Source organism: Amblyomma americanum, chromosome 7 (assembly GCF_052857255.1).
Source record: "Amblyomma americanum isolate KBUSLIRL-KWMA chromosome 7, ASM5285725v1, whole genome shotgun sequence".
Lineage (NCBI taxonomy): Eukaryota > Metazoa > Arthropoda > Arachnida > Ixodida > Ixodidae > Amblyomma > Amblyomma americanum.
In genome coordinates this window covers 9241359-9263159 of record NC_135503.1, presented here as the reverse complement: position 1 = coordinate 9263159, position 21801 = coordinate 9241359, and the positions used below count along the sequence as shown (strand labels likewise).

At 47.4% G+C, this 21801-nt stretch overlaps 1 protein-coding gene across 1 annotated transcript in view; it reads right to left on the bottom strand.

Annotated features, from left to right (window-relative positions):
• The window catches only part of LOC144098408 (cell adhesion molecule Dscam1-like), a 41530-nt gene that overhangs the window by 13420 nt on the left and 6309 nt on the right, over positions 1 to 21801 (bottom strand). Inside the window, exons 2-8 of the mRNA XM_077631018.1 lie at positions 18326 to 18613; positions 11774 to 11893; positions 9172 to 9339; positions 7635 to 7782; positions 6031 to 6179; positions 2620 to 2742; positions 600 to 764 (exon numbers count right to left, since the gene is read on the bottom strand). Of these exons, the coding sequence (XP_077487144.1) occupies positions 600 to 764; positions 2620 to 2742; positions 6031 to 6179; positions 7635 to 7782; positions 9172 to 9339; positions 11774 to 11893; positions 18326 to 18613 (1161 nt within the window). The remainder of the gene's footprint in view (positions 1 to 599; positions 765 to 2619; positions 2743 to 6030; positions 6180 to 7634; positions 7783 to 9171; positions 9340 to 11773; positions 11894 to 18325; positions 18614 to 21801) is intronic.

Below are 21801 nucleotides of genomic sequence, written 5' to 3'. Positions count from 1 at the left end.
AACGGCACACCACGAGCGCTCGTTTCTTGTAGTGTCCTCTGGTCGCGTTATTTCGTCTGGTGCTTGAATCAGGAATGCATGCCAACCAGACTTTTGCGAGCAAAGCATAGCCATGGGGCTGAGCGAGACAATGGATAGCTAGGATTTTGCGGCGCGAAAGAAAACGATGGTACACTGTGTGCGTGGTTGCGGGCGGTGATTTAGAAACAATGCTGGTTGGGAAAAAACACGCGAGCAAAACAGGTACTCGAGGCGCCACGGGATGGCTTCAGGCTACCGGGGAGACATCGAAGGGGCGGATGGGAAACTGAGGCATTGTGCTAGGAAAAAGGAGAGAACGCAGCGAAGAACGCACGCGAACAGCAATATACCGAAATGACCATGCACACACAAATGCGTCTTCTATCGCGCAGTAGCGGCGTCCATCTTTTTCGATCTGAGCTGGCAATTTCCGAGTCCAGCAAACACACACAGAGCAGAAACCCGAGATCGCACAGCGGGGAGGCAATTTCGTTTTGTTGGTGGGCAGCAGAGGGTGGGGGTGCGGTCTTGTGGGGCGACGCGGTCGAGAACGAAGCGAGAAACGGTTGCGCACGCACCTTCCTCGCTGGTGACGAAGTGCATGGCTACCGACGGCCCGCTGAGGCCGACGTCGTTCTGCGAGACGAGGTGTCCAGAGTACTCGGTGCCCGGCTGCAGGTCCTGGAGGTACGTGGACGTCTCGGTGCCCGCAACGGTGGCGCTGGACAGCTTCCGGCCCCTGCCTGTCACCGCGGATGCAGAGACGGGAAATTGATTCGTTTACCGCCGCTGCCTCCTTTGTGGACGCTGAGCGGATGCGGAGGGTCCGCGCGCGAGAACACAGAAACTTCGCCAGACAAGAGGTGATGGGAGAAAGGAAGAAAAAGAAATGGGAAAAGTTTGCTGTTCGGGGGACACGGTCTTGTGGATGATTGATCTTGGCCGTTCGGGACGAAGGGAGGGGATGAATAAATACCGAGGGACAGGATGACGGGAGGCAAAGGAAAGGAAGAGGGAAGGATGGGGGCACACAAAGGTTAAACGTGGGTGGAATGCGGTTGCCTTCGGAGGGCCCGGCAAAGGAAGTGGGAAGCGGAAAGACAAATACGAGCCAAGCTTTGACTATAAGCATGCAAAGGGACGCACGGGCTTGCCAAGTGAGCGTCGGGCTCTCTCGATTGGTTTTGGGGTCTCTGTTTGCTTTTGGTCCTGGTGGCTGCGAGCACGCGATGAGCGATGTGACGCTTTCTGTGGCGTAATTTTAAGCGCCTGTAAAAGCCCGTTCGCAACCAGTCCTGTGGTGTTTTATGCGGTGATAAAAACTAAATAATCTAGGAAGATAAACTGACTAGAGTATCAAGGTTTAGCACTTATAGGGTCTACCCGTCGCACTTTCATGATGGAAGTCTAACGTCCAGTAGCGCCTCGACAGGAAAGCCCACGTCCCTCACTGGACGAACGTTCATGTTTAGTCTTCCGCTTTGAGGTCGACTCTTTCATAGCAACGCTTTATCGCTCACTCATTCTTCGTGATTTTGGGGAGAGATAAGACAAAGCAAAAGCTTGAAGTATATATTGACCGCCGGCGAACACACCGGACAACGCAGAAATCACAATCGATTTGTTCGGAACTCAGCTGCTCTAGTTTAAAACGGCCAAAAGAAAAAAAGGAGAATGGCCCTGTTTCAAGAAATAAGTGATTTTGAGCAACAGCGTGTACTTGTTTTTCACTAGATGGTGGCCGAAAATTTCAGCTATCATAATTAAGCCGATTGCAGTGTGACGCCAACATAAGTGCTAGAGAACTTGAAACGAAAGCCTGACTAGATCAATTTACTAGCGCAGTCAGAGGCAATAACTTAGATTATTTATTTCAGATTTTTGTGCTCTGTGGGAAAAAGATATCAATGCTGCAATACGCGCTATCGTACCTCGCAATACCCATCGGCCGTTTTCATTCAGGAACCTTGCATATTGAAGGTTAAAGAATAGAAAAATGAAACGTCCACATGTTCCAAAAAACCGTGTGTACCAGTTAGAGAGATAAACCAATTTGATGGTACTAAGTATCTCTTGTAGAGCGCTCAGTTTTATGTAAGAGGAACATAAAGTGGGCCAGTTTTGCCTGCTGTTTAAACATTGGGTTTCAAGGACGTGCTCACCCTCCAGAGTAAGTAATCATCAACTTCCTTCAACAGTTGGGAGGAATGTAGCTTTACGACATAACACCAGAGTTGTCTTTGAAATGCGAGTAATGCACGATGTCAGGAAACGTTCATGTGAACACTAGATGGTATCTGGCAACGCATATGTCGCTATAGGCTGTACCCGTCTCACGATACGCACACAGCACCAACGCACATGCGGCGAAAAGAAGAAGAGCGGACTGTCTCAGTATTTCCTCTCGACGCCTATCACGACATCTCTCTCTGTTTTAATGACGCCGGCAATCCGACGGCGATTTCGAAGGCCGTTACGGGCTCGGGAAAACGTACCTTCTCCGGCCGACATGGGAAAAGCAATGTATGCGTCGGGCAGGGCCAGATAGGAAGCAGGAAAGAGACGGCGGGACATTGGGGGCGAAGGCAGAGCACCCACCGTTCTCTCTCCAGTAGCGCAGGAGGAAGTGGGTGACCTCGGCGAATGGCTTTTTCCACGAGACCCGCACCGACCTCTTGCCGATGTCGTCCACTTTGACCCCGATGGGCGGTGACGGCAGCTCTGCGTCCAGGGGTGTTTTATTTTATTAGCGCCGGCGGAGATAACGGCGACGTTAGATGCATCAGCCATTCGACCCTCTTGTTCCACTTTCATCGCCTCCCATTCCTTTTTGGGGCCGAGGCGCGGCGCGAAGGAAGCAGCTCTCGGTTCAAAAAGTAACCCCCTCCAGTTGGCGCACAATGTTGTTTACTTTATTATTATTGTCGTTTGTATAATGAATAATTTGCTTAATATATTGTTGAATTAATTAATTTGTTGCAATCTTGATTCATGAGCGAAACTAATATTTTTAAATAAATTGGAGCGTTTTCCTCCGTGATGGGATGTTCAAGATTAGCTCGCCTCAGAAATGTGCAGTATTGTTAGTTATTTGAATCTCCATACGTCGCTAATGGTGCATATAAATCCTGCTTCACTCCGGGGGAGTAAATGTACGGTTATAAAACCGCGACAAAACAAAGATACCTCACACAAAGCGTTTTAAAATGGGCATTATTCTTTTAGCTTTTACTATTTCAGTCGAAATCTGTCGTAAATAATGGCACGGAAAGGAGAGCTCACAGTAATGCCTAGACGCCAACAAGGTAGCCCTTTAATTCTAGCACAAGCTGTGGGCACTGCAAAGCAGTCATTCTTACTATACGGGTGCGACACCTCGATCACAGAAAGGCCATTCACTCTGCAATATTACTGCTTTATTCAAGCCTACACAAAGCCTACTACCAATAGAACACCACTTTAGGCAAAGCGCTGGTTTCGCAAAAACTTAGTAAGCAGCCGCGCTTTTTGGTCAGTATGAGTTAATTGCACATATCGCTGGAATATCTAAAGCGGTCGGTCAGGTGGCACAGTTGAACGAGGGAATAATGCCATGCAGACGGCAACTTGGCCGGCTGTTTCGCAAGAGCTGGAGAATTGGCCGCAGAGGTGCCGGCAGTGTGCGGGGGTGTGGTGCGATGCGACGCCACCCGACCGACCGGGTGCACGTGGGTTGGTCCAATGCCACTGTTTGTGCCCACCGACTGCGCGTGGTGGCACATACCTGCGGTGCTTTACAAAACGAATGCCGCGGCCGCGTTGCGAAGGAGGCAGAAGGCGAGAAGTCCGTGCACTGTGCAATGTCAGTGCACGTTAGAAAGGACACGGGAGAGCTTTATACATGTTATTTGCAAAAATATATAAGAAAAAGGTGAGCAAGCTTGCTCCGCTCGCGCGCGAGTGTCCAGGCACTATCCGAATTATGACCGCGCGCGAGTGACCACTGAACACGTTCAGAATTTCAGGTAGTAGAAATTTATCCGACGCCCTCCAATACGGCGCCTCTTTCTCTCTTCCTTCTTTAACTCCGTCTTTCCGCCCTTCCCTCACAGCGCGGTTGAGCTTTGTGGGCTAAATTCGAGAAAAGAGATACTGCGCCCTTTTATTTTCTCAAAACCAATTGCCAATTTTTTCTTTCCAAAACGAGCTGTTTTGTAAGCCCCACCACAGGCCGGGGGTCGCAGCTGTCGTCGTCGCTTATGCGCAGGCGGCTGTGGCGCGCTTCTGAGCTCTTTCTTCCTCTCAATTTCAATTCCTTTCTCTTTTTTCTCTTTCTCCCCACCTACGGGTGGTAACATTATCATCGCCCTTGGGCATCTTCGTTTATCATCAAATTGGATTAAGCCCGTTGTGCATCATGTGGTGCAGGCAGGAGTCCATTATTTTTCAATCTTCTTGGTTGCCCCAACCTATTAAATATGTCCGCACGAGGTGGTGATAGCGGCATGAGGCAGTGATAGTATGCGTGCACACACGCACACCACGGGTGGTACGTACTTAGAGCGCCACACAAAGCACGATCACGAACACAAGAACATCGAAACAGTAGCTCGCTGCTGCTAAAGAGAAAATGCATGTTCGGTCCATCAGAGGAACACTCAGGACAAATATAAGTTCGCCTGTATCGATGCGGTATCGCGTACCTGTCTCACCAAAAAAAAAGAGAGTTTTTATAAGCTAGAAAGGACCAAGAAAAACGAACACATGTGTGGCCACCACCGGCTGATTTCTTAATTAAAATGCCTGCGTCAACACCGACTTTTCTGCGAGGATCCCGGAGGCTACGCCACACCGTCATTGACTTCAGAACGGTACGTGGCACTTCGGTAAGGATGTCACGATTTGGATTCGACTGGCGGGAAAATATTTAAATCCTATTTTCTCGCCGATAAACTCATCTCATTCTGCCAAAAAAAAAAAAACGTCAACGTAGCCAAAAAGAGTCAGAGAATCAATTTTTGCTGATGGCGCTCGAGAATCGTGCCAGGTAGAAGCCTAGCAGCTATTGTTCCAGACGCGGCATTACCCTCCCGCAAGGAAAAAGCATCGGACCGATGCGTTAAGAAGAAACTATTGATCAGAAAAAACGCACGCAAATGGCTAGCGTCCGGCACTTAGCCACTAAATACGTATGTCTAATAGGGCTTCATCCGGACAGCATTGACGACTTCAGGTCTCTGCTGATGGTTACACTAGTATTTTGGTGAAAAGGCTGAAGGTCCGATCTGGCCGCTTCGTGGTGCTGCTGGCGTTCTCCTCGGCCATCTAGCTGCGTCACGCCTGTTAGAAGCCTCGTGTTCCCTGCCCAAACTGCTACGTGACAATATTCAATACGCTTCAGAAAAACCCTCCTTATATTACTTAGTATATGCTCATCGGCTGGGAAAACATGTACTCAGAAGTTCAATCTAAAACAAGGTACGAAAACTAACGATGACAGCGCACATTACGAACCGCGCCAGAAAGCCCGTTCTTTCTACCCCGCGACGAGCCTTTAAGCCGGGTAGTAACCGCAACTATCATATTCCACCGTAGGTAATTATCTTGCACAGCATTTTTCTTCCTCCCATTTTTCTACTTCCTCGCTTTCCAAGGCGTTGGGGAGCAGCGTCTCAGACTGATAGCCGAGCATTAATAATTATGAGACGTTTGCCTAACTCCGCGGCATCAAAGATTAACTCCAAGATTCCGCGTGCCCCGGCTGGCGCAGCGCGTACCCTCCGGGGATCGTATAACGTTAAGGCACCAAATTACTCGCACTCACTCCCCGGTCGCCGAGGCGAGTCGTTACGACGGTAAGGGCAGGGTTATAACAATTTGCCCCGCGGATGGGGCGAAACACGGGGCGCTGCAAGTGAAACGCGGTGCGAATAATAGGAACAAAAAAAAAAACAGCACGTAATGAATACGGGCTCTGGGGGAAAGGGGAGAGAGAGGAGGTAGGGAAGAACGTGTAATGGCCCCACTCACCGAGTACGAAAAGCGATCGCATGGCAGCGGCGGTGCCGAACCTGTTCGTGACGTGACAGGCAAATTCTCCGGTGTCGTCTAGCGTGCTCTTGTGGATGAGCAGGTCGGAAGCGATGCCTCCCGGGAAGGAGCGGTCGATGACGTCGTACCTAAGGCGTTGGCAAAGCGACTCATGCTGTTGCTTCGTTGCGTTGGGGTATTATGTCTTTTTGGAAGAGGAATAGTCTTTGATCGCTTCATATTATGTTTTTAAGTAAGGACCGTTCAAGAAACACATTTGGTGTTTGTTTCTGTACCTTCGAAATTAGACGTTTCACGTTTTTGTATTTCCAGTCATGAAGGTGAAAAATAGGTCGTAGTGGAGTTGTTTTTTTTTTTAGTTCGACTACGCCACTGCAGAGCCACTTCGAGCATCTAGACAGCTGTACGTAAAAAGGTAACTCTTAATCGTTGCTTAATTAAATTCGAAAGAACGAAGTGATTGATGACACATCGCAGTACAGCGAAGAAAACAATGAATACACCAAGAAGAACGTAGAGCGCAGTTCATTAAGGTGTAATGCACATTAATCATTCTTAAATATCTCCTCTCATCTGCTGTAACCTCGTATTAACACTTTAAATATATTTAGTTTAGGGCTGTGCTTGTTTCTATAGTCGATTTTAATTTGGAGCTGAAGCAGAATGGGCCCTCAGTGACAATAGCATCTGCTTTCTTTTTGTTTCCTTAAAAGAATTTTGATAGGCGCGTTTAATATCAGTGACTGATGACGACGAAGGTTCAAAGTTCGGCCCGGAAACACAGTGCGTTGTTTAACGTTTTATTTAGTAAATTACAAGCTACATTCGAACATCAGAGTTGTAATTTTCGTCAAGCATAGACCAAGCGTGCTGTTTTAGCGTAAAAAGAACAGTGATCTAGCACAACAAATAATCTTAGCATAAAATTCACTAGCCTCTGCACGCAATACGCTGGCTAGAGTGTTGCCAGGTAAATTCACACCGTACTCTATAAAAGGCGCTCTGAGCGAATGAATGCCGCGGTTTAAATGAGGTTCTAAAAAAACAGAAATAATTGAGTACCGTCAACGTATTGCAGATCCTTGACGGAAAACTCGTGACCTGTGTCAAAATTTAAGTTACATATACTACGTGTCACAAGCAAATGATCATTGCGCGGCCTGGTTCAGGTTAACAGAAGCGAGAAAGTGCGTGTGTGCTCGAGCCCATTTGTTCACTACTTTTGTTTCTTTCGATACGATACTTAGATTTATCATGCAAATCTCTAAGTGCTGTAGCAATTTCTCATTACTGGTCTATGTAGTTTATATCCCACTTCTTATCTCCAGCCTCTCTTTTAAATGCAGTCGGTTCCATCGACATTGTCACGAACTGTGCGGTAGTTTACTAAAAAATTTGCCTTAGGCGAGAAAGTTTCGCAGTAAAAAATATAAAAGTAAAAAACGAAACTTGTGAGATTGACAGTCATTCGTGTGTTTTATAGTCTCGGCTTTGTTGTGGGCACTTTCAGTCACTTTATCTTTGTCTCACAGTGCCGGCTTCGTCGTTACACTGCACAGTAAACGGAACAGTGCAGAACTCACCGCTCTTTGAGAGACTTCTCGATTGACTTGCTATCTTTCATCCACGCTATCTGCAGTGGCTCTTCGCCTGAGGCCCCGCAGTGGAGTGTCACAATGTTTCCGAGGCGTACTTTGATGGTTTCGTGCAGCTTTCGTATCAACGGTGGCACTGCAATGGAATGAGCTTAAGTCAGGCAAACATCAGCTCGCATAACGAATTTCGTGGAAATAGAGTATGAAATACTGCTTCTTTATTTTCTTTTTTTTCTCGAAGAGAGGAGCAGAAAGAGCAGTGGGCTTCAATTAACGAAATAAAGGAGTGTTGTAGTTTCTTGGCAAAATATGTGTCCACAAAGATTTGCTGAAGATTGGCCTATAACCCGTAAATATAGAATGTCTTACTTCTTAGAAAAGACAGCTGGAAAAATGCCAGCAAATGAGAGTTGACATCAAAGATAAGCTAGATTGCAGTGACAAGGACATGGTGTACAAAAGTACTGAGAAAAAGAAAAAAGCCACTCGAATGTAGAACTATTATTGGCCTGAACACGTAACAAAAGGGAGCGAGTCAACGGTTGACGAATCATGGATCGGTCTTACACGCCACTGAATCTTGCAATTTGAAGCTTGGTCTTAAACTATTTTATTTATTTGTTACCTTAAATTGCAATTAACTTCCGCAGTTTACAGCTTATTTAAATAAGACTATCAGACATTGCCATTACTCTACCAGAAGCTATTCCATCGAGTCAGGATTTGTCTGCCTTTAGCACGGCAACGTATAATTCTTCATTTTTTGTTATAGGTCAAAATACATTTTGGCGCGCCGACATGTGCGAAGTTTGTGGAAGGGTTTAGGCATTGCGGTTTCTACTAGCCCTTAAAATAAAGATGTGAACAAACCAGTCTAGGCACGCCCACAGCTAGGTTAAACGTAGTTTATTCTAGATAAAACTTCACAAATCTGGACTAAGCGTTCCCAGATAGCACGAGCTAATTTGTGTCTTCGACACTGTTATAAAGGAACATGTAACAGATCCTTATAAACCTGGTAAATAATTTCATGCTCGACTAGATGTGACTTAAATGAATTTCTTATTTAACCAGGGGAATTTGTTTCGGTCCTATTAACTTTCTAATCAGTGCTAAACTTGATGCGAAGAAGACGTGATAAGTCTCGGCGTCGGCAATGCCTGCCAAAATGAATGTTCCTTTTTTTCTTTTTAAGAGGCAAAACTCCGTTCACTACGTGGCTGTATCCTTTCCTCGCTATGTGTACACCCCGTCTCCTCTTTTTAAACGCGTGCCAGCTAAACCGTCTAGGTTATTGGGCACCCTGGAAACTCTCGGCTGCATTCGCTTCTTAATGTGTATTGCAACGAGACTCTTTGAAGCGGCGGCCCGAGAGAGAGAGAGAGCAAAGTGCGTCCCTCTCTCGTCCTGCGGCCGTTAATGAGCGGAGTTGGAAGGGCGCCCTGACACGTGTCGCCCAATCTAAAGGGTCGCCCGACAGTTCACGCGACAAGAGTGATTGGTTCGAAGCGGGGAGCAAACTTACCACTTACTGTGAGATTGATGGTCTTCGTTATCAGCGTACCGACGCCGTTCTCAACGTCGCACCGGTACAGGCCGGAGTCCGAGGATCTCACGCCGGAGATGACCAGACTGCCGTTCGCAAGGACACTTGTGTGCTCGTCCTTATTTCCTACCAGCGTTTCGGAAGGGTCTGGAACGCAGAGGCAGCAGTTCACACTCCTGGCAGTATGCATGCACGGGGTTTTTTATAACACGCGCGAAATCGTGGCACGTCCTCCTAAGTTCTCCTCCGAAAGTAGCACTTCTGGCATATGCTGCCAGTCCATATCTAAATTTAGGCTATCTAACTCGTAAGCGAAAATAAGACGCAGTCACTTCCGTATGTATTTCGGATAACCTCAAGATAGTTTTCAAGTAAAATTCACTCTTGGCATTTTAATTTCGATGGAGGCGAAATTCTAGAGGCCCGTGTACTGGGCGATGTCAGTGCACGTTAAAGAACCCCAGTTGGTCGAAATTTCCGGAGCCCCTCACTACGCCGCCCCTCATAGCCTGGGTCCCTTTGGAACGTTAAAGGCCCATAAACCATAAACCATCATTCTTGGCATTAAAATAAAGAACAGCGCCATACGTGAATCCATGTTCAAATCAACAACAGATTCTTTTTTGTTTGTTTTTTAGGCTTTCCTTCTGTTCTGTTCAGTGGAATCACTGAAACTTTGTCATGGGGCATACTGACCGCTGTCAAGTTCCTTAAAGCGACATTGGGGAGAAATTGAAGTTCGCTTGTATCGATAGATTACCGCATTCTTACGACAATGACGCTAGTTTCACTGAAAACGAAGCTTCTACCTGCTAAAAAAGACCCAAAAAGTGAAATACAGTGTCGCCACCTCTAAACGATTTCGAAAGGAAACTGCGGTGCGTAGACACACTCCTTCTTACGTGGATCCCAGAGGCCGGGGCACACAGCCATTCGCTTAAAAACGGCGACCACAGTCTTTTTTGGAGTAGACTTCAGGAGTTTTAATAGGGTGATGAAAAATTTTTAAGCGTTATTTTCACAGCAATAGATGCGCCTATTTGCTGCCGGACGAACATAAACGCAAGCCGAAGCCAAACAAGCATCGTTTACTAGGAACGAAAGCTCACTAGAGTTTTCCTCACTCCCCTTCCAAGCCTAAAAGGAACGTCTGGGGTGAGTGATGTGTCACACCGAAAGATCTCAGCTTCACACGGTACGCATAACTTGATCCGCCAACTTCCAGACGAAGAGGAAAGAAAAATGAAGGGACAACAAAGTCAGCTCGTAACTTTCAGGTGAATGACCTTCGCATCGCATGAGCGCACATTTTTGCTTAGCTGGCATGCCGATAAAGTAGAAAGCAACCCCTCGCGCCAACGTCGCCGCGCCGTGTTTTCTCGCCCCGCGGCTGCTTCCCGTGGGCTTCGCAACCAAGGAGAGAAAAGCGGGCGCCGTAAGTCGCTCGGCGAACTCGGCATCGCAGTTTGCTCAGGCGTACATAGACGCGCGCCGGCAGGCCGTAGATCGAACCGTTTACGGGTGGCGCGCGGATCAATAATAGGCACCCACGTAGCGCCTTCGGGCTGGAGCCAACAGCGACGCGCGGCTCCGGCCCAAAGTCCGGCGTGTGCATCAGCTGGAAGGAACGACGCTCATTTTCCTGCGCTACCGAGCGCGCCCAGCGGCCATCTATGAAGTCATAAAACAGGCTTATATAGCCGGACCCCCGCTCCCTCTGGCGTGTCGACACTGCCGAGAACACAGGCAGGAGGCGGCGGCTCGCGCGAACGCAAGCCCAAGCACACACGCCCCTGTCGTCATAGCGGTCCGACAGGGCGCCCATGCACGGAAGGCCATTTCCGAAGTACAGGCGCAAACACACACGCTAGCTGAACGCACAAGCGGCTAGAAAGGGAGCTGCGACTCGCAAGCATAAACGTACAAACACGCTCTATTAGAAGCCCAGCACTCATTGACAGACGAAGGAAGTGCCGGGCAACGAGAAGGCGCCCACGCACGAACAGATGCACGCACATGCCAAGTGGACATCTGACACGCACTTGCAAAGAGAGGAAGCGCAAACAACGTTCCAGCTATAAAAGCCGTGCACGGACACGGAAGGGAAAGACGCACGCAGAATGCGTACGCTGCAGCGCTGGGGAGGACGAGAGGAAAGGGGAAGAAAGGGAAAAGAGAGGCAGCCTGGGGAGGCGTGCAAAGAAGGACGCACGACCGGACACATCCGGGAAACAAAGCGTGCAACAAGGGTCCATCTCGCAATGGTACACACACGCGCACGCACACTCCAACAGCACAAAAGGCTCGTCGTTGTCCAACCAACGCGGGCCGCGCAGGGAAGAAGAAGCGTAGGACGCGGAGAAGATTGGAACAAGTGCGCCGTGGGTTTGGGACCCGCGGGCCTGGACTCTCCGCGGCTGCGTGGGGAGCGCGTGTGTAGTACAGGGTCGAGCGGAGAGAAAGGGACCGGTGGTATGTGACTCGAGGGCAGGGCGAGGGAACCAAGCAAGCGAGAACGTAAAGGAGCGGGAAGCAGCGCGACAACGAACCCGAGAATGGCGCGAGGAGGAGGGGGAATTACATTGGCTTCGTGTCCATTTGGTCACGGGCGTCGGGTGGCCCAGGGCGGCGCAGTCGATGGTCAGCGAGCTGCCGACGACAGCTGCCTGGTCCCCGGGCATGTGCAGCCAAGTCGGCGGAACTGCGAACGCCAATACAGAGAGCGCGGAGAGTCGTGTTTGTAGAGCAGCGATGTGTAGTTATTAGTCCGTAAGACAGTGCCACACTTTCCTTTTTTTTTTCTTAAGGCCCAGAGAAAGAGAGGGGGAGGGGGGACAAGTAAGAATGAGGGCAGCTTGTTAACGAGACGGGCGGCAGATTGAATCTGCCCGCTCCTGACGTCGCTTGGTTGCTCCCCAAAAAGCACTGAAACTAAACGAAAATATTGAAAACTTCTGGAAGTGATCCCGATTTTTTTTTTTTGGCGGTGTGCTTCTTTGCCTTTTCTTCACAGTACAAATGACGCTTTAGACTAAAAAAAAAAACCCGTTTCGAATCTTTTGCTTTCTTTATTTTTCATTTTACAAGTGGGATCACTGACCGATTCTGACAGCTGCATCTGCGGATTGATTTGTGTTCGTGGTTGGGCGTTGACAATCGCATCTTGGACAAAACGCTTATGCGTGTACCACGAAGCTTTTTTTTTTTTGAAGTGAGCTTGTCCATTAAGCGCTGCAAAACGGATGTCGGTAAAAAAGTTCATTCTGCGTGCAATTACAATGGGCGTGTCTCTGAGCCTGCTAGTGAGCCAATGAGTCATATCTCGTGTCTTTTGTATAGCCAATACACAGCATAATAATAAGAAAAAAAACTAGTAAATGGTGAAAAAATTGATGCCAGCCGAAAGGTTGTTTGGAGTAGTCACTGATCACCTTAAATCAGAGGTCGCCTTTAAATAGGTGATCTATTCTACAGTTTCATAATGCCATTGGTAACACCCGGAAGATAAGGACGCTGACCATGTTATTTGCACGCACATATTAAATTTAATATTTAAATATTAAATTTATTATTTAATACGTGCGTGGAAACCGTCGCATATTAAAAATGCCAGTCATGAAGTCATCAAACTATTATCTCACTGCGATGCGCGTTAGAAAAATGTCAATTTCTTTCCAACAGTGCTTTTCACCCGGCAAGACATAGACTTTTACAAGGTTATGAGTTGCGGAATGTTGAGTGAAATTTTCCACTTTCGCCTTTAAAAACATATAAATGGAGCCGATTTCTGCTTTGCATCAAACGAGAGTGTTTTATTTTTCGTAACTAGACGCAAATTATTGATGCTACGCAGAACAAACTATTGTTGTTCATAGAAATAAATTTGTCAAAAAAATGCTCGACCTAGTTTGAAACAAAAATTTATTTAGTTTTTGCCACGGGAACTCCCACGCGTAAAAATAAAAATACAGCAAACAAAATTCCGACACAAAAAAAGATAAATAACCAGAAGTATTAGATCTAGTTGTTTTCTCTTGTTACTTTTGAACGATCAAACGTTGCGACCTGTACATTAAGCATGGTTAATAAGTTTGCTTATTCAAAATTTACTACAGTCACGCGGAAAGATTGTTTGCGTGAGAGATTCTGCAGCGGCGTCACAAAATGTGGCGGTAGTCATATTTCTTTAATATTTCTGCTCTTTGCCTTCCTCGTATGTTGTTTAACAGTGTCAAAAAATATGAAACTGGCGAGGCGAGAATGCACCTAGAAACAGTGTTTTTTGATGTTGTTACTTCCAGCTCAGATCTTGCTTTTTCCGTAATTTTTTCTTTCTCTGACGCACGACTCATGTATATTCCATTTTTTTCTTTGTCCTGCTTTCCTGGGACGTTGCTTTGTCCAAGTGGCTATTCCAGCGGGCTCTCATGAATGCATGAGCATCGTCCGTGTCTTGCGACAAACACAACGAAACAAACTTCCAACACACGTAACAGAGCACTATACTGCTCCACCCGATGGATGGTAACAACTAATATAAATTTGGATGAATGTAATATTACCTCCAACTTTTTCTTATTTAGAGAGACGTTCCGGCGTTCGCTGCATGTTTGAGTGGCCAAAAAAGGAAGCTTTGTTCGTAGCGGTCACACTGCTGCACATGTAGGATATTTGCTACGTACACGTGCCAGCATTTTTGTTTGCAGCATAGAACATGGTTCAGCGCTTCTCCGTTTTGTTGGGCGGAACGCGTGGCTCCTCCTTCCCATCTTTTTCCCCTCCTCCACGGGGCTCTGGGAGCGGAGTAACGCAATTTACTGGGTTTTCCCCGAGATTGCTGCTGCTCGCGAGCGCCCGGTTTGCTTACGGAAGCGCAGGCCGTGATGTTAGCTGCAGCCGCGAGACCGTGCACTCCGATGCCAACTTTTTTTTTCTTGTTGCTTTTTTTTCCCGCTTTCTTCCCAAGACCGGAACCCATCTCCTTAAGTGCAGTGAACAAGCAATGTTCTCAAACCAACGGCGCGTTCACAATGCTCTCCTGATGTGCGCGGTTTTTTTGTGTTTCGGGCTGGACGCTGAAAATATTGCTTATTTCCTTTTCGCTTGATCTACGTTCCTGTCTGAATCGTTTTATGAAGTGAGAAAATGCAGCTCCGAAAATTTTGATTGCGAGAGGTTCAAAGCAAAATAGACAAGAAAACGTTTATCACCCTTTGCATCTTGCGCGTGGTAGGCGGAGATGCATTTGCCATCACGCTCAGAGAGTGCTGAGTCTTCGCGCGTTCGTACGCAGTCACACAATCTTGCGTGCGATGCGCGCTCAGGAAGTGCTCTCATTAAACAATCCTCGCCGGGCGGAACTTCTCGATAAAGGCCCACTTCTCCTGGAGCCACCGCGGTGGCTGAGTGGTTATGGCGCTCGGCTGCTGGCCCGAAAGACGCGGGTTCGATCCCGGCCGCGGCGGTCGAATTTCGATGGAGGCGAAATTCTAGAGGCCCGTGTACTGTGCGATGTCAGTGCACGTTAAAGAACCCCAGGTGGCCGAAATTTCCGGAGCCCTTCACTACGGCGTCCCTCATAGCCTGAGTCGCTTTGGGACGTTAAACCCTTATAAACCAAACCAAACCACTTCTCCTGGAACCATTTTGAGTTCGCGCAAACTTTTGTAGGTGCTTTTGTAAATATAGAACAAAAATAAGCGAGTAACCAGGTTTTCTGCGGCTGCAGTCATAGCAGGCGCATTTAACACAGCCGTCAAAACTAGCCTGATCTTTTTGTTTTCATCTGAGCTAGTCGAAACGACTTTGCCATAATTCACTGAAACAGGGCAAGAATACGACTGCACTGCAATGGTAGCATCAGACGGCACCGTGTCACTGACAGAAGATCGTCTTCAAGAAAAAAACAGTTACAAGTAAGAGGTAACACCCACTTGAGGAGAGAGCGATAGAGGATTTTAATCACTTATAAATTTAATAGATTTCATGAGAATCTTCTAAATGCGCTGGGCTAAGATCAAATTGAAAGCGGGTTTATCGTCTTCTGAGTAATTAGCGCAACTTTGGCTAATTTTCTGTTCAAAACTGAATTCTGCGTGTGTTATTCCACGCAGAAACCTACGTTGAATATTCTTCTCGGCGTTCTGTAACTTTCTACCTCGTTTGCTAAAAAAATAAACACGCATAAAAAACCCTTTGGCTGCAGCAAGCACAATCACCAATAGGCTCGTATCGGATAGGACCATTCATACACCACCTAAATGCCGGGCTAAATCGTTTCCGCACACACGAGCTGAATGAAGAATAACAGAATCGAAACCACGTTGTGTGGCGCGATGATTCCTTTCTTCTTCTTCTTCCCTCACCCATCGTGTGCAGACATTCGATAGGGGCCTCCCCCCTTTCACTCTGTTCGCCCCCTTCTTCTATTGGAAGGTAAGCGCTCCTTCCTTCTCGGCGCACGCTTCGTGGAGCTCCTCGGCTGATACCAGCCGTCCTTTCTACATCATCGCCTCTGAGGGCTACAGCGCTTATTCTAATGACGCCTTTTTACGCCTCGCTCGGTTCGCCGCCGCCGCCGCTGCTGGCTCGGCGCTAAACTTATACCAACCCTGGGGCTAATACCCCCTCCGTTGGGAAGCCACCGTCCTTCTACTTTTTTGCTTTCCAATTTCTTTTTGCCGTTGTTGTTTTGCTTATCTCATCGCTTGGCTCTTTGCTAGTCTGCCACGTGTTGTGATCTCGGTTCAGCGGTATGTATGGATTTTCACTTAACCCACGGCTCAGTGGGGGAAAAAAGACAAGCCAAAAATGCGCCAAGTTTGCACGACACAGGTGAGGGACGAAGAAAAAGGACGGCCCCGAGAATGGTCGGGATGCGAACAATCGATGCAATTCTAAGGAGTTGTCTGCTTCCGTTTTAGTTTTTGTCTGCGCAGCTTCTTCGCTTCTAGACCCGGGAAGAAACTCCGCTCAAGAATTCGACGCGCGTGTTGGTTTCTTTTCATTGCTTTCATTCTTTCGATGAACGTATGAGAGGGGAAAAAAGCTAACGCACAAACAAAATTAGGCTGACATGGCACACCCTGCTGGTTTGTGGACGCAGCCAGATGCCGCCTTGCGTTGTTTTTGTTGTTTTTGTAAAATTCCAAATTTTCTATTTTTGCTTCATAGCTCTCAACTGACGCTGGACGTTGAGAAGTTTCAAAGCTCGAAGGAGGTACGGGAACTTGGGTGCATGTCAGTTTTGTTTCCGTTACTGTTCTCTTTCGGTTTTCAAACTGCATCGCGTTGCGGGCTGAAGCAGATGCTCCCAGTTGCGGCGATGTTCCTGACCATCTTGCTGCAGATTCTGGGCATGCTTCAGTTCTCCAAGGAGAATTTCAAACCCGCTGCATCCTTCACCGTTAACAAATGCACTCTGCTAAGGTGGCCTCGAGTTGCTGGAATTTAATTATTGTGCTCTGGAAGCCGCTCAATATTCTTTTAGTTTATTTGGAGTGGTGGCACGTAGACGCGGTGAAGCGTTCACGGAATTGAGAAGTGCTTTTAGACAAACGATGTCGTACGATTGGTGGAGTGTTCTAAATGATTCTAGAGTGTTAAGATAAGTTGCAAGAATGAGGTAGAGTATATCAACGAAAGGTAAGTAACTTCCAGTGGGGCTGCGTGAAAGAAACCTTTCTTTGATTTTAAAATGTTTTACTGTTTTTTGTAACATTGCATGCTTTGTGTGCTTCAGATGAACAACCGGTCTTACATCTGTTCACAGCCATGGCACCCCTTTCTTTACTTGTAGCGTTGTAATATATACTAATATACAGCCTTGTGCTTGTACTGTAGACTTGTACAGGACTGCCTTGCGGTTGTATTTTTCTGTTACTAACGAATTACTTGTATAGGCTACTTTTCATTGTTTTAGAGCGGAGCTCTCAGGCGCACGTTCCTGCGTTCCGCGCCGTATTCGGCGTCGGCTTAGTCGTCGCCGTTGTCGGCGTAACTGGTTGTCCAAGTAGCAGAGCGAAGCGCCACCTGGAAGATGGCTGCCAGGGAAATTCCCGGTGAGCGGTTAGCAGCGTAACACGCCGCCTGTCAGGTGGCGTGTTACGGCGTGCGACAGGTGACGTGTTGGCAGGTGGTTGCAGAGCGAAACACCACCTGCCACGGTGAGGAATGAACAGCCGGAAGGTGGCTGCAACGGGAAGGTCCCGGAGGACGGCTAGCAGTGGAACACGCCACCTGCCAGCGGTAGCGGGTAGCGTGTGAAGAACTGCGCTCAAGCCTCGAACTACCTCCTATAGTAATCGTCTGTCAATTTTTTGTCGCGAAAGCTACAGTGGCCCCGAACTTGTGATTTCGCCATGGCGGTGCTTCGAGGAGGCACAGAGACAGACCTTGAGCCGTTGCCTAGCAACCGCCTCAGCTGGGCGCTCGCCGCGCCATCTGCCATGACGTCACACCGCGCGCCTCGCCGCGGAGCCACCCTTACCCGTCCTTAACCAACGCATTCGGTAGCGGCATTTATGGGAGCCACTGAACCCCGCACACCCACTGAATAAAAAAAAAACTGCGTCGAGGCTGGCAATCGAACCAGGGCCTTCGGCGTTTGAAGCGGAGACGCTGCCACTCCGCCACGACGGCTTAAGGTTCAATCATGAGTATAGGCGCATCTAGTGAATGCACGGGTTTCATATATTAGCTTTTCTGACCCAGAAATTGCCGCGCTTTCGCTACGTATATCGTGGCCTAACAGAGCTAGGCCATGAGCAATTTTTCATGAATTTATGGTCTCAGGGTCAACGAATTTAGCATGAATTGTAGTCGTCATCAGCATCATCATCATCATCATCATCATCATAATCATCATCTTTTCAGTTACGTTCATTGTAAGACGAATGTCTCTCACCATTAGTCTCCGATAAACCCTGCCCTGCGCCAGCAGCAACCGTCGGAGCGCTTGAATGCTATATCGGCTCCATTTCGACTCACAGTCTGTCCTGATCGTTCATCTGACAATTAAATGGTCCACAGAGGCTGGTAGCAACACATTTGAACTTTTACGAAAGCGCCCTGATGAATTAGTTAATTGATTCCCTGCACTTTAACTACGAGGCCAAACAGAGCATTGGCTCACCTTCGACCAGCATGCTTGCCGTGAAGCTGGTCTTCCCCGCCGCGTTGCTGGCTATGCAGGTGTAGTTTCCGATCTGGCGCGCGCCGATGTTCTCGATGAGCAGCTCGGACCTCCGGTCGCGGTGGTCCACCTTCCACAGCGTCTCTGCCCCGTCGGCCGTGATGGGCCTGCCGTTGTGCAGCCACTGGAAGGCGACTGGCAGCGAACCGCGCCGCAGCGAGCAGAAGATCTCGGCCGTGTCGCCCCGCCTCAGGTTGCTCGGTATCAGGACGTGCACCTCGGGGGACTCTGCGGGCGGCGGCGAGAAATACGCAGTAGGGAATAGTTAGAGCGAAAAGGGGGGAACGGGAAGGAGAACTATTTCTGCGTCACTCCACTATTTCCAAGAAAACAAAACAATTGATAAAAAGCAGCGTGTCCAAGATTAGCATGCTATCTTCGATGAATTATTTGAATATAGAAAAGAAACTTATTTAAAAACAAAGGTAACAAAGGCGCTTTGCCGCTACAAAACGAAAAAAAAAGAATTCTACAAATCATACAAAACAATACATCAATATATATATTGCCAAATAATATTATCAAGCCAAATAACAATAGCTGGATCTTTCCAAGCAAGAAGTCAAGAAAAAACTGACAATACTGCCTGACAATGACCACGGGATATCAGAAAATCTAACAGTAACGACGAAAGGCACTGGGTTCAAAAATAATTTTTTCTATTTTCGGTGAAGACTGATTTTGATTATCAAAGTTTGTCCCCTTAATTATTAGCCTTTTCTCCACTGTTTACTTGAGGAAAGATTTGACTTCTTCCTATTAATAGGTTGTTTCAATTTGAAAGCTTGAGTTTCTCAGTAGAATTCAGATAGCCACATATTGCCCAAGTATAAAGGGGAAAGTCAATTTACTTGTGGCTAGTACCAAATTCCGATCAAGCTGCGGTTCACGAAGCTTTGGACGAGATTGGGATTTTACAAGCCTTTTGCTTAAGAAGTCATTTGCTGCCATTAGTGGCCATTGCATGGGTGCTGGCAAGTCGCGGACACGAACACGTGCAAATTAGCTTTGTGATGTCATGGGCCGGCATGACACGAAATAAAGTCATCACAAACCCAGTGACATCAAGTCACACAGGAAATAAAGTTTACTTAGTTACAAACTCAAATATGCCTGTTTTTTTTCTTTCACAGAATGTTTTTTTTAATAACGACGTTGTGTCATCTACATTAAAAGCAGTGTACTTTTTACTATTTCTATGTTGTATTTCCAACTTGTCGAAATCCTTATAAAATACATAAATAATTTTTTTACGAAAATAATTAGACTGCAGTCGACTGCGCTCGCACCATCATGTTTTCAAACCTTGATAGGGCTCACAAGAGTTTTGAAACACTTACGACGCGCGGTATTTCGTGAAACTGATTTGTAAGATAATTACGGACGGCGTGCACTATGTTTTATTCTTGTGTGTTTTTTTAGATGAAAGCGCTTAAACTTTGCTGGTAAATGGTTAAGCGTGGTGTATTCAGCTCAGCCTTCACACCGCTTTTTTGCTGTAAGGACGTTTAAGCCGTGTTCCGCTGTCCTCACTTCCTAATTATAGCCGAGCACGTAGTCCCGCATCAAACGCTTCAATCGCAGTACACGTAGTTCGCGCATAGTTCTTTTTTGCATTTAGCGTTCCAGAATTAATTTGCGCCTCCGTTATCTGAGCCGAGGTGCACGTCGCGTTGGCGCTGCGAGCTGACGATGCGGAGGAGCGCATTAGGGGTAACTAACATGGCTGCTGTCTGCAGAAAGCAGCGAACGGCTGCTTAAGTCGAAAGTTTTAACACGTTCCAAGCAGAGTTCCTGAAATAAAAATGAGAAAAAGCTGCCTGCTGGCCGCCAGCTTTGAGAAGTTTCTGAGCTCCACACAAGGGTAGAGAGACGCAGTTGGTGCAGAAGAGGCGTGTTAAGCGAGGCGCCGACAAGCGCTCGCGCTCGTCGCTTCAAAAGTTGTCGACGTGAAACGCGAGCGGACGCGTGTCTTCTTGGCAAGGATGTTGGCAGAGCATCATCGCCAGAGCTTTTACCCCGAGAACGAGCGGAAATTCGTTCGCAGCTGTGCTCACGTTTGTTTGTCATTCGTCACTTTTCAGTGCCACGATGAGAGAGGTTCGCCAACGTTGTAGCTTACGGGGTAACTGTGTAGTCGTAGTCGCTGGATTGCGGTGTCTCGCTTCGCTGAAACTTTGCGCAACAACAGCGTGAACTTCCGCTTCAACTCGGCGAAAGGATGAAGCGAGATTTTGTGATGAATAGTTTTAAACACCGACGACTGAGAGTAGTAAATAAATTCTACAAGCATATGAAAGAACACCCTTGTATATAGAGTTCTATAACCAAGTTCAAGAAATTCATGTGGTGAAAACTCATTCGGAGCCATCTATTACTGTGTGGCTAAGAGCCTTCAGTCTTCCTTTCTCACGTGCATTAACTATCTTAACCTCAACTAACGAATGCATTTTTGACTGCATTGCGTTTGCATCTTTTCGAACGTTTAAAGCTGAAAATTCCGGGATCATATTGTCGTTAATTAGGCTATAACGTTTAAAATTTTTGGCAATCTTTGATAGTTAAAAGCTCTAAATAGCACATACACATGACATGGTTACAATCTTTCTGCAGACCACAGGGAGTCGCCATTCTGTCTGACTCCAAATCTGCACTATAGCGCCTGTAAAGAGAGATTCCCAAAGATTAATTTTGCCTCAGTGCTCTCATTTGCTGATGAAGATACAGTTGAAAGGATTTACAGTTTGCTTCCAATATCGATACACAATATCACACTGGAGTTGTTGGTAACACGGCGGCATACTTTCTTGCTCAAGAAGTCCGGTCGTATTCGCCTTTAGTGGCTGCCCAAAGGACGAGAACTTTGCAAGATAGCTAATGGTGCAACACTTTTCTGCACTTCGGCCACCTTTGCGTTACGCGAGGCTTGTCGCACGACAGAGTCCCTCTCTTGAATCGACCGCGCACGAACTCTGCCTGTATACAGGATTCACCTATGTGCGCACACTGTGATGTTGTGGGGGTGGTGTGAACCATTTCGTCTTAGCGTGCCCGCGTTTTTGTGCCGAGCGTGAGACACTCCTGGGGAACCTCAGGAGTCTAAACGTTCCCATGTTCGACCTCTCACGCATCGTGTACCCTGACCGCTCCATAACTGAGCGGCGATTAGTGTCACGATCACTACTAACGTGTTTAGAGGACGCTGGCCTTTTGGAACAGTGGCAGAGACGCAATCACTTCAAATCAGTGACTCAGGCGGAGAAATTGCCGACAGGCCACTGTAAGGCTAATTACTGTAAGGCTAATTATATTAACACCACCATCACCAACGCCACGACCCATTTCTGCACGTAGTGCGTACTAGTTCAGATAAATATTTGATGCTTGATTTGGTTAGGATATTGAAACAAAGAGCA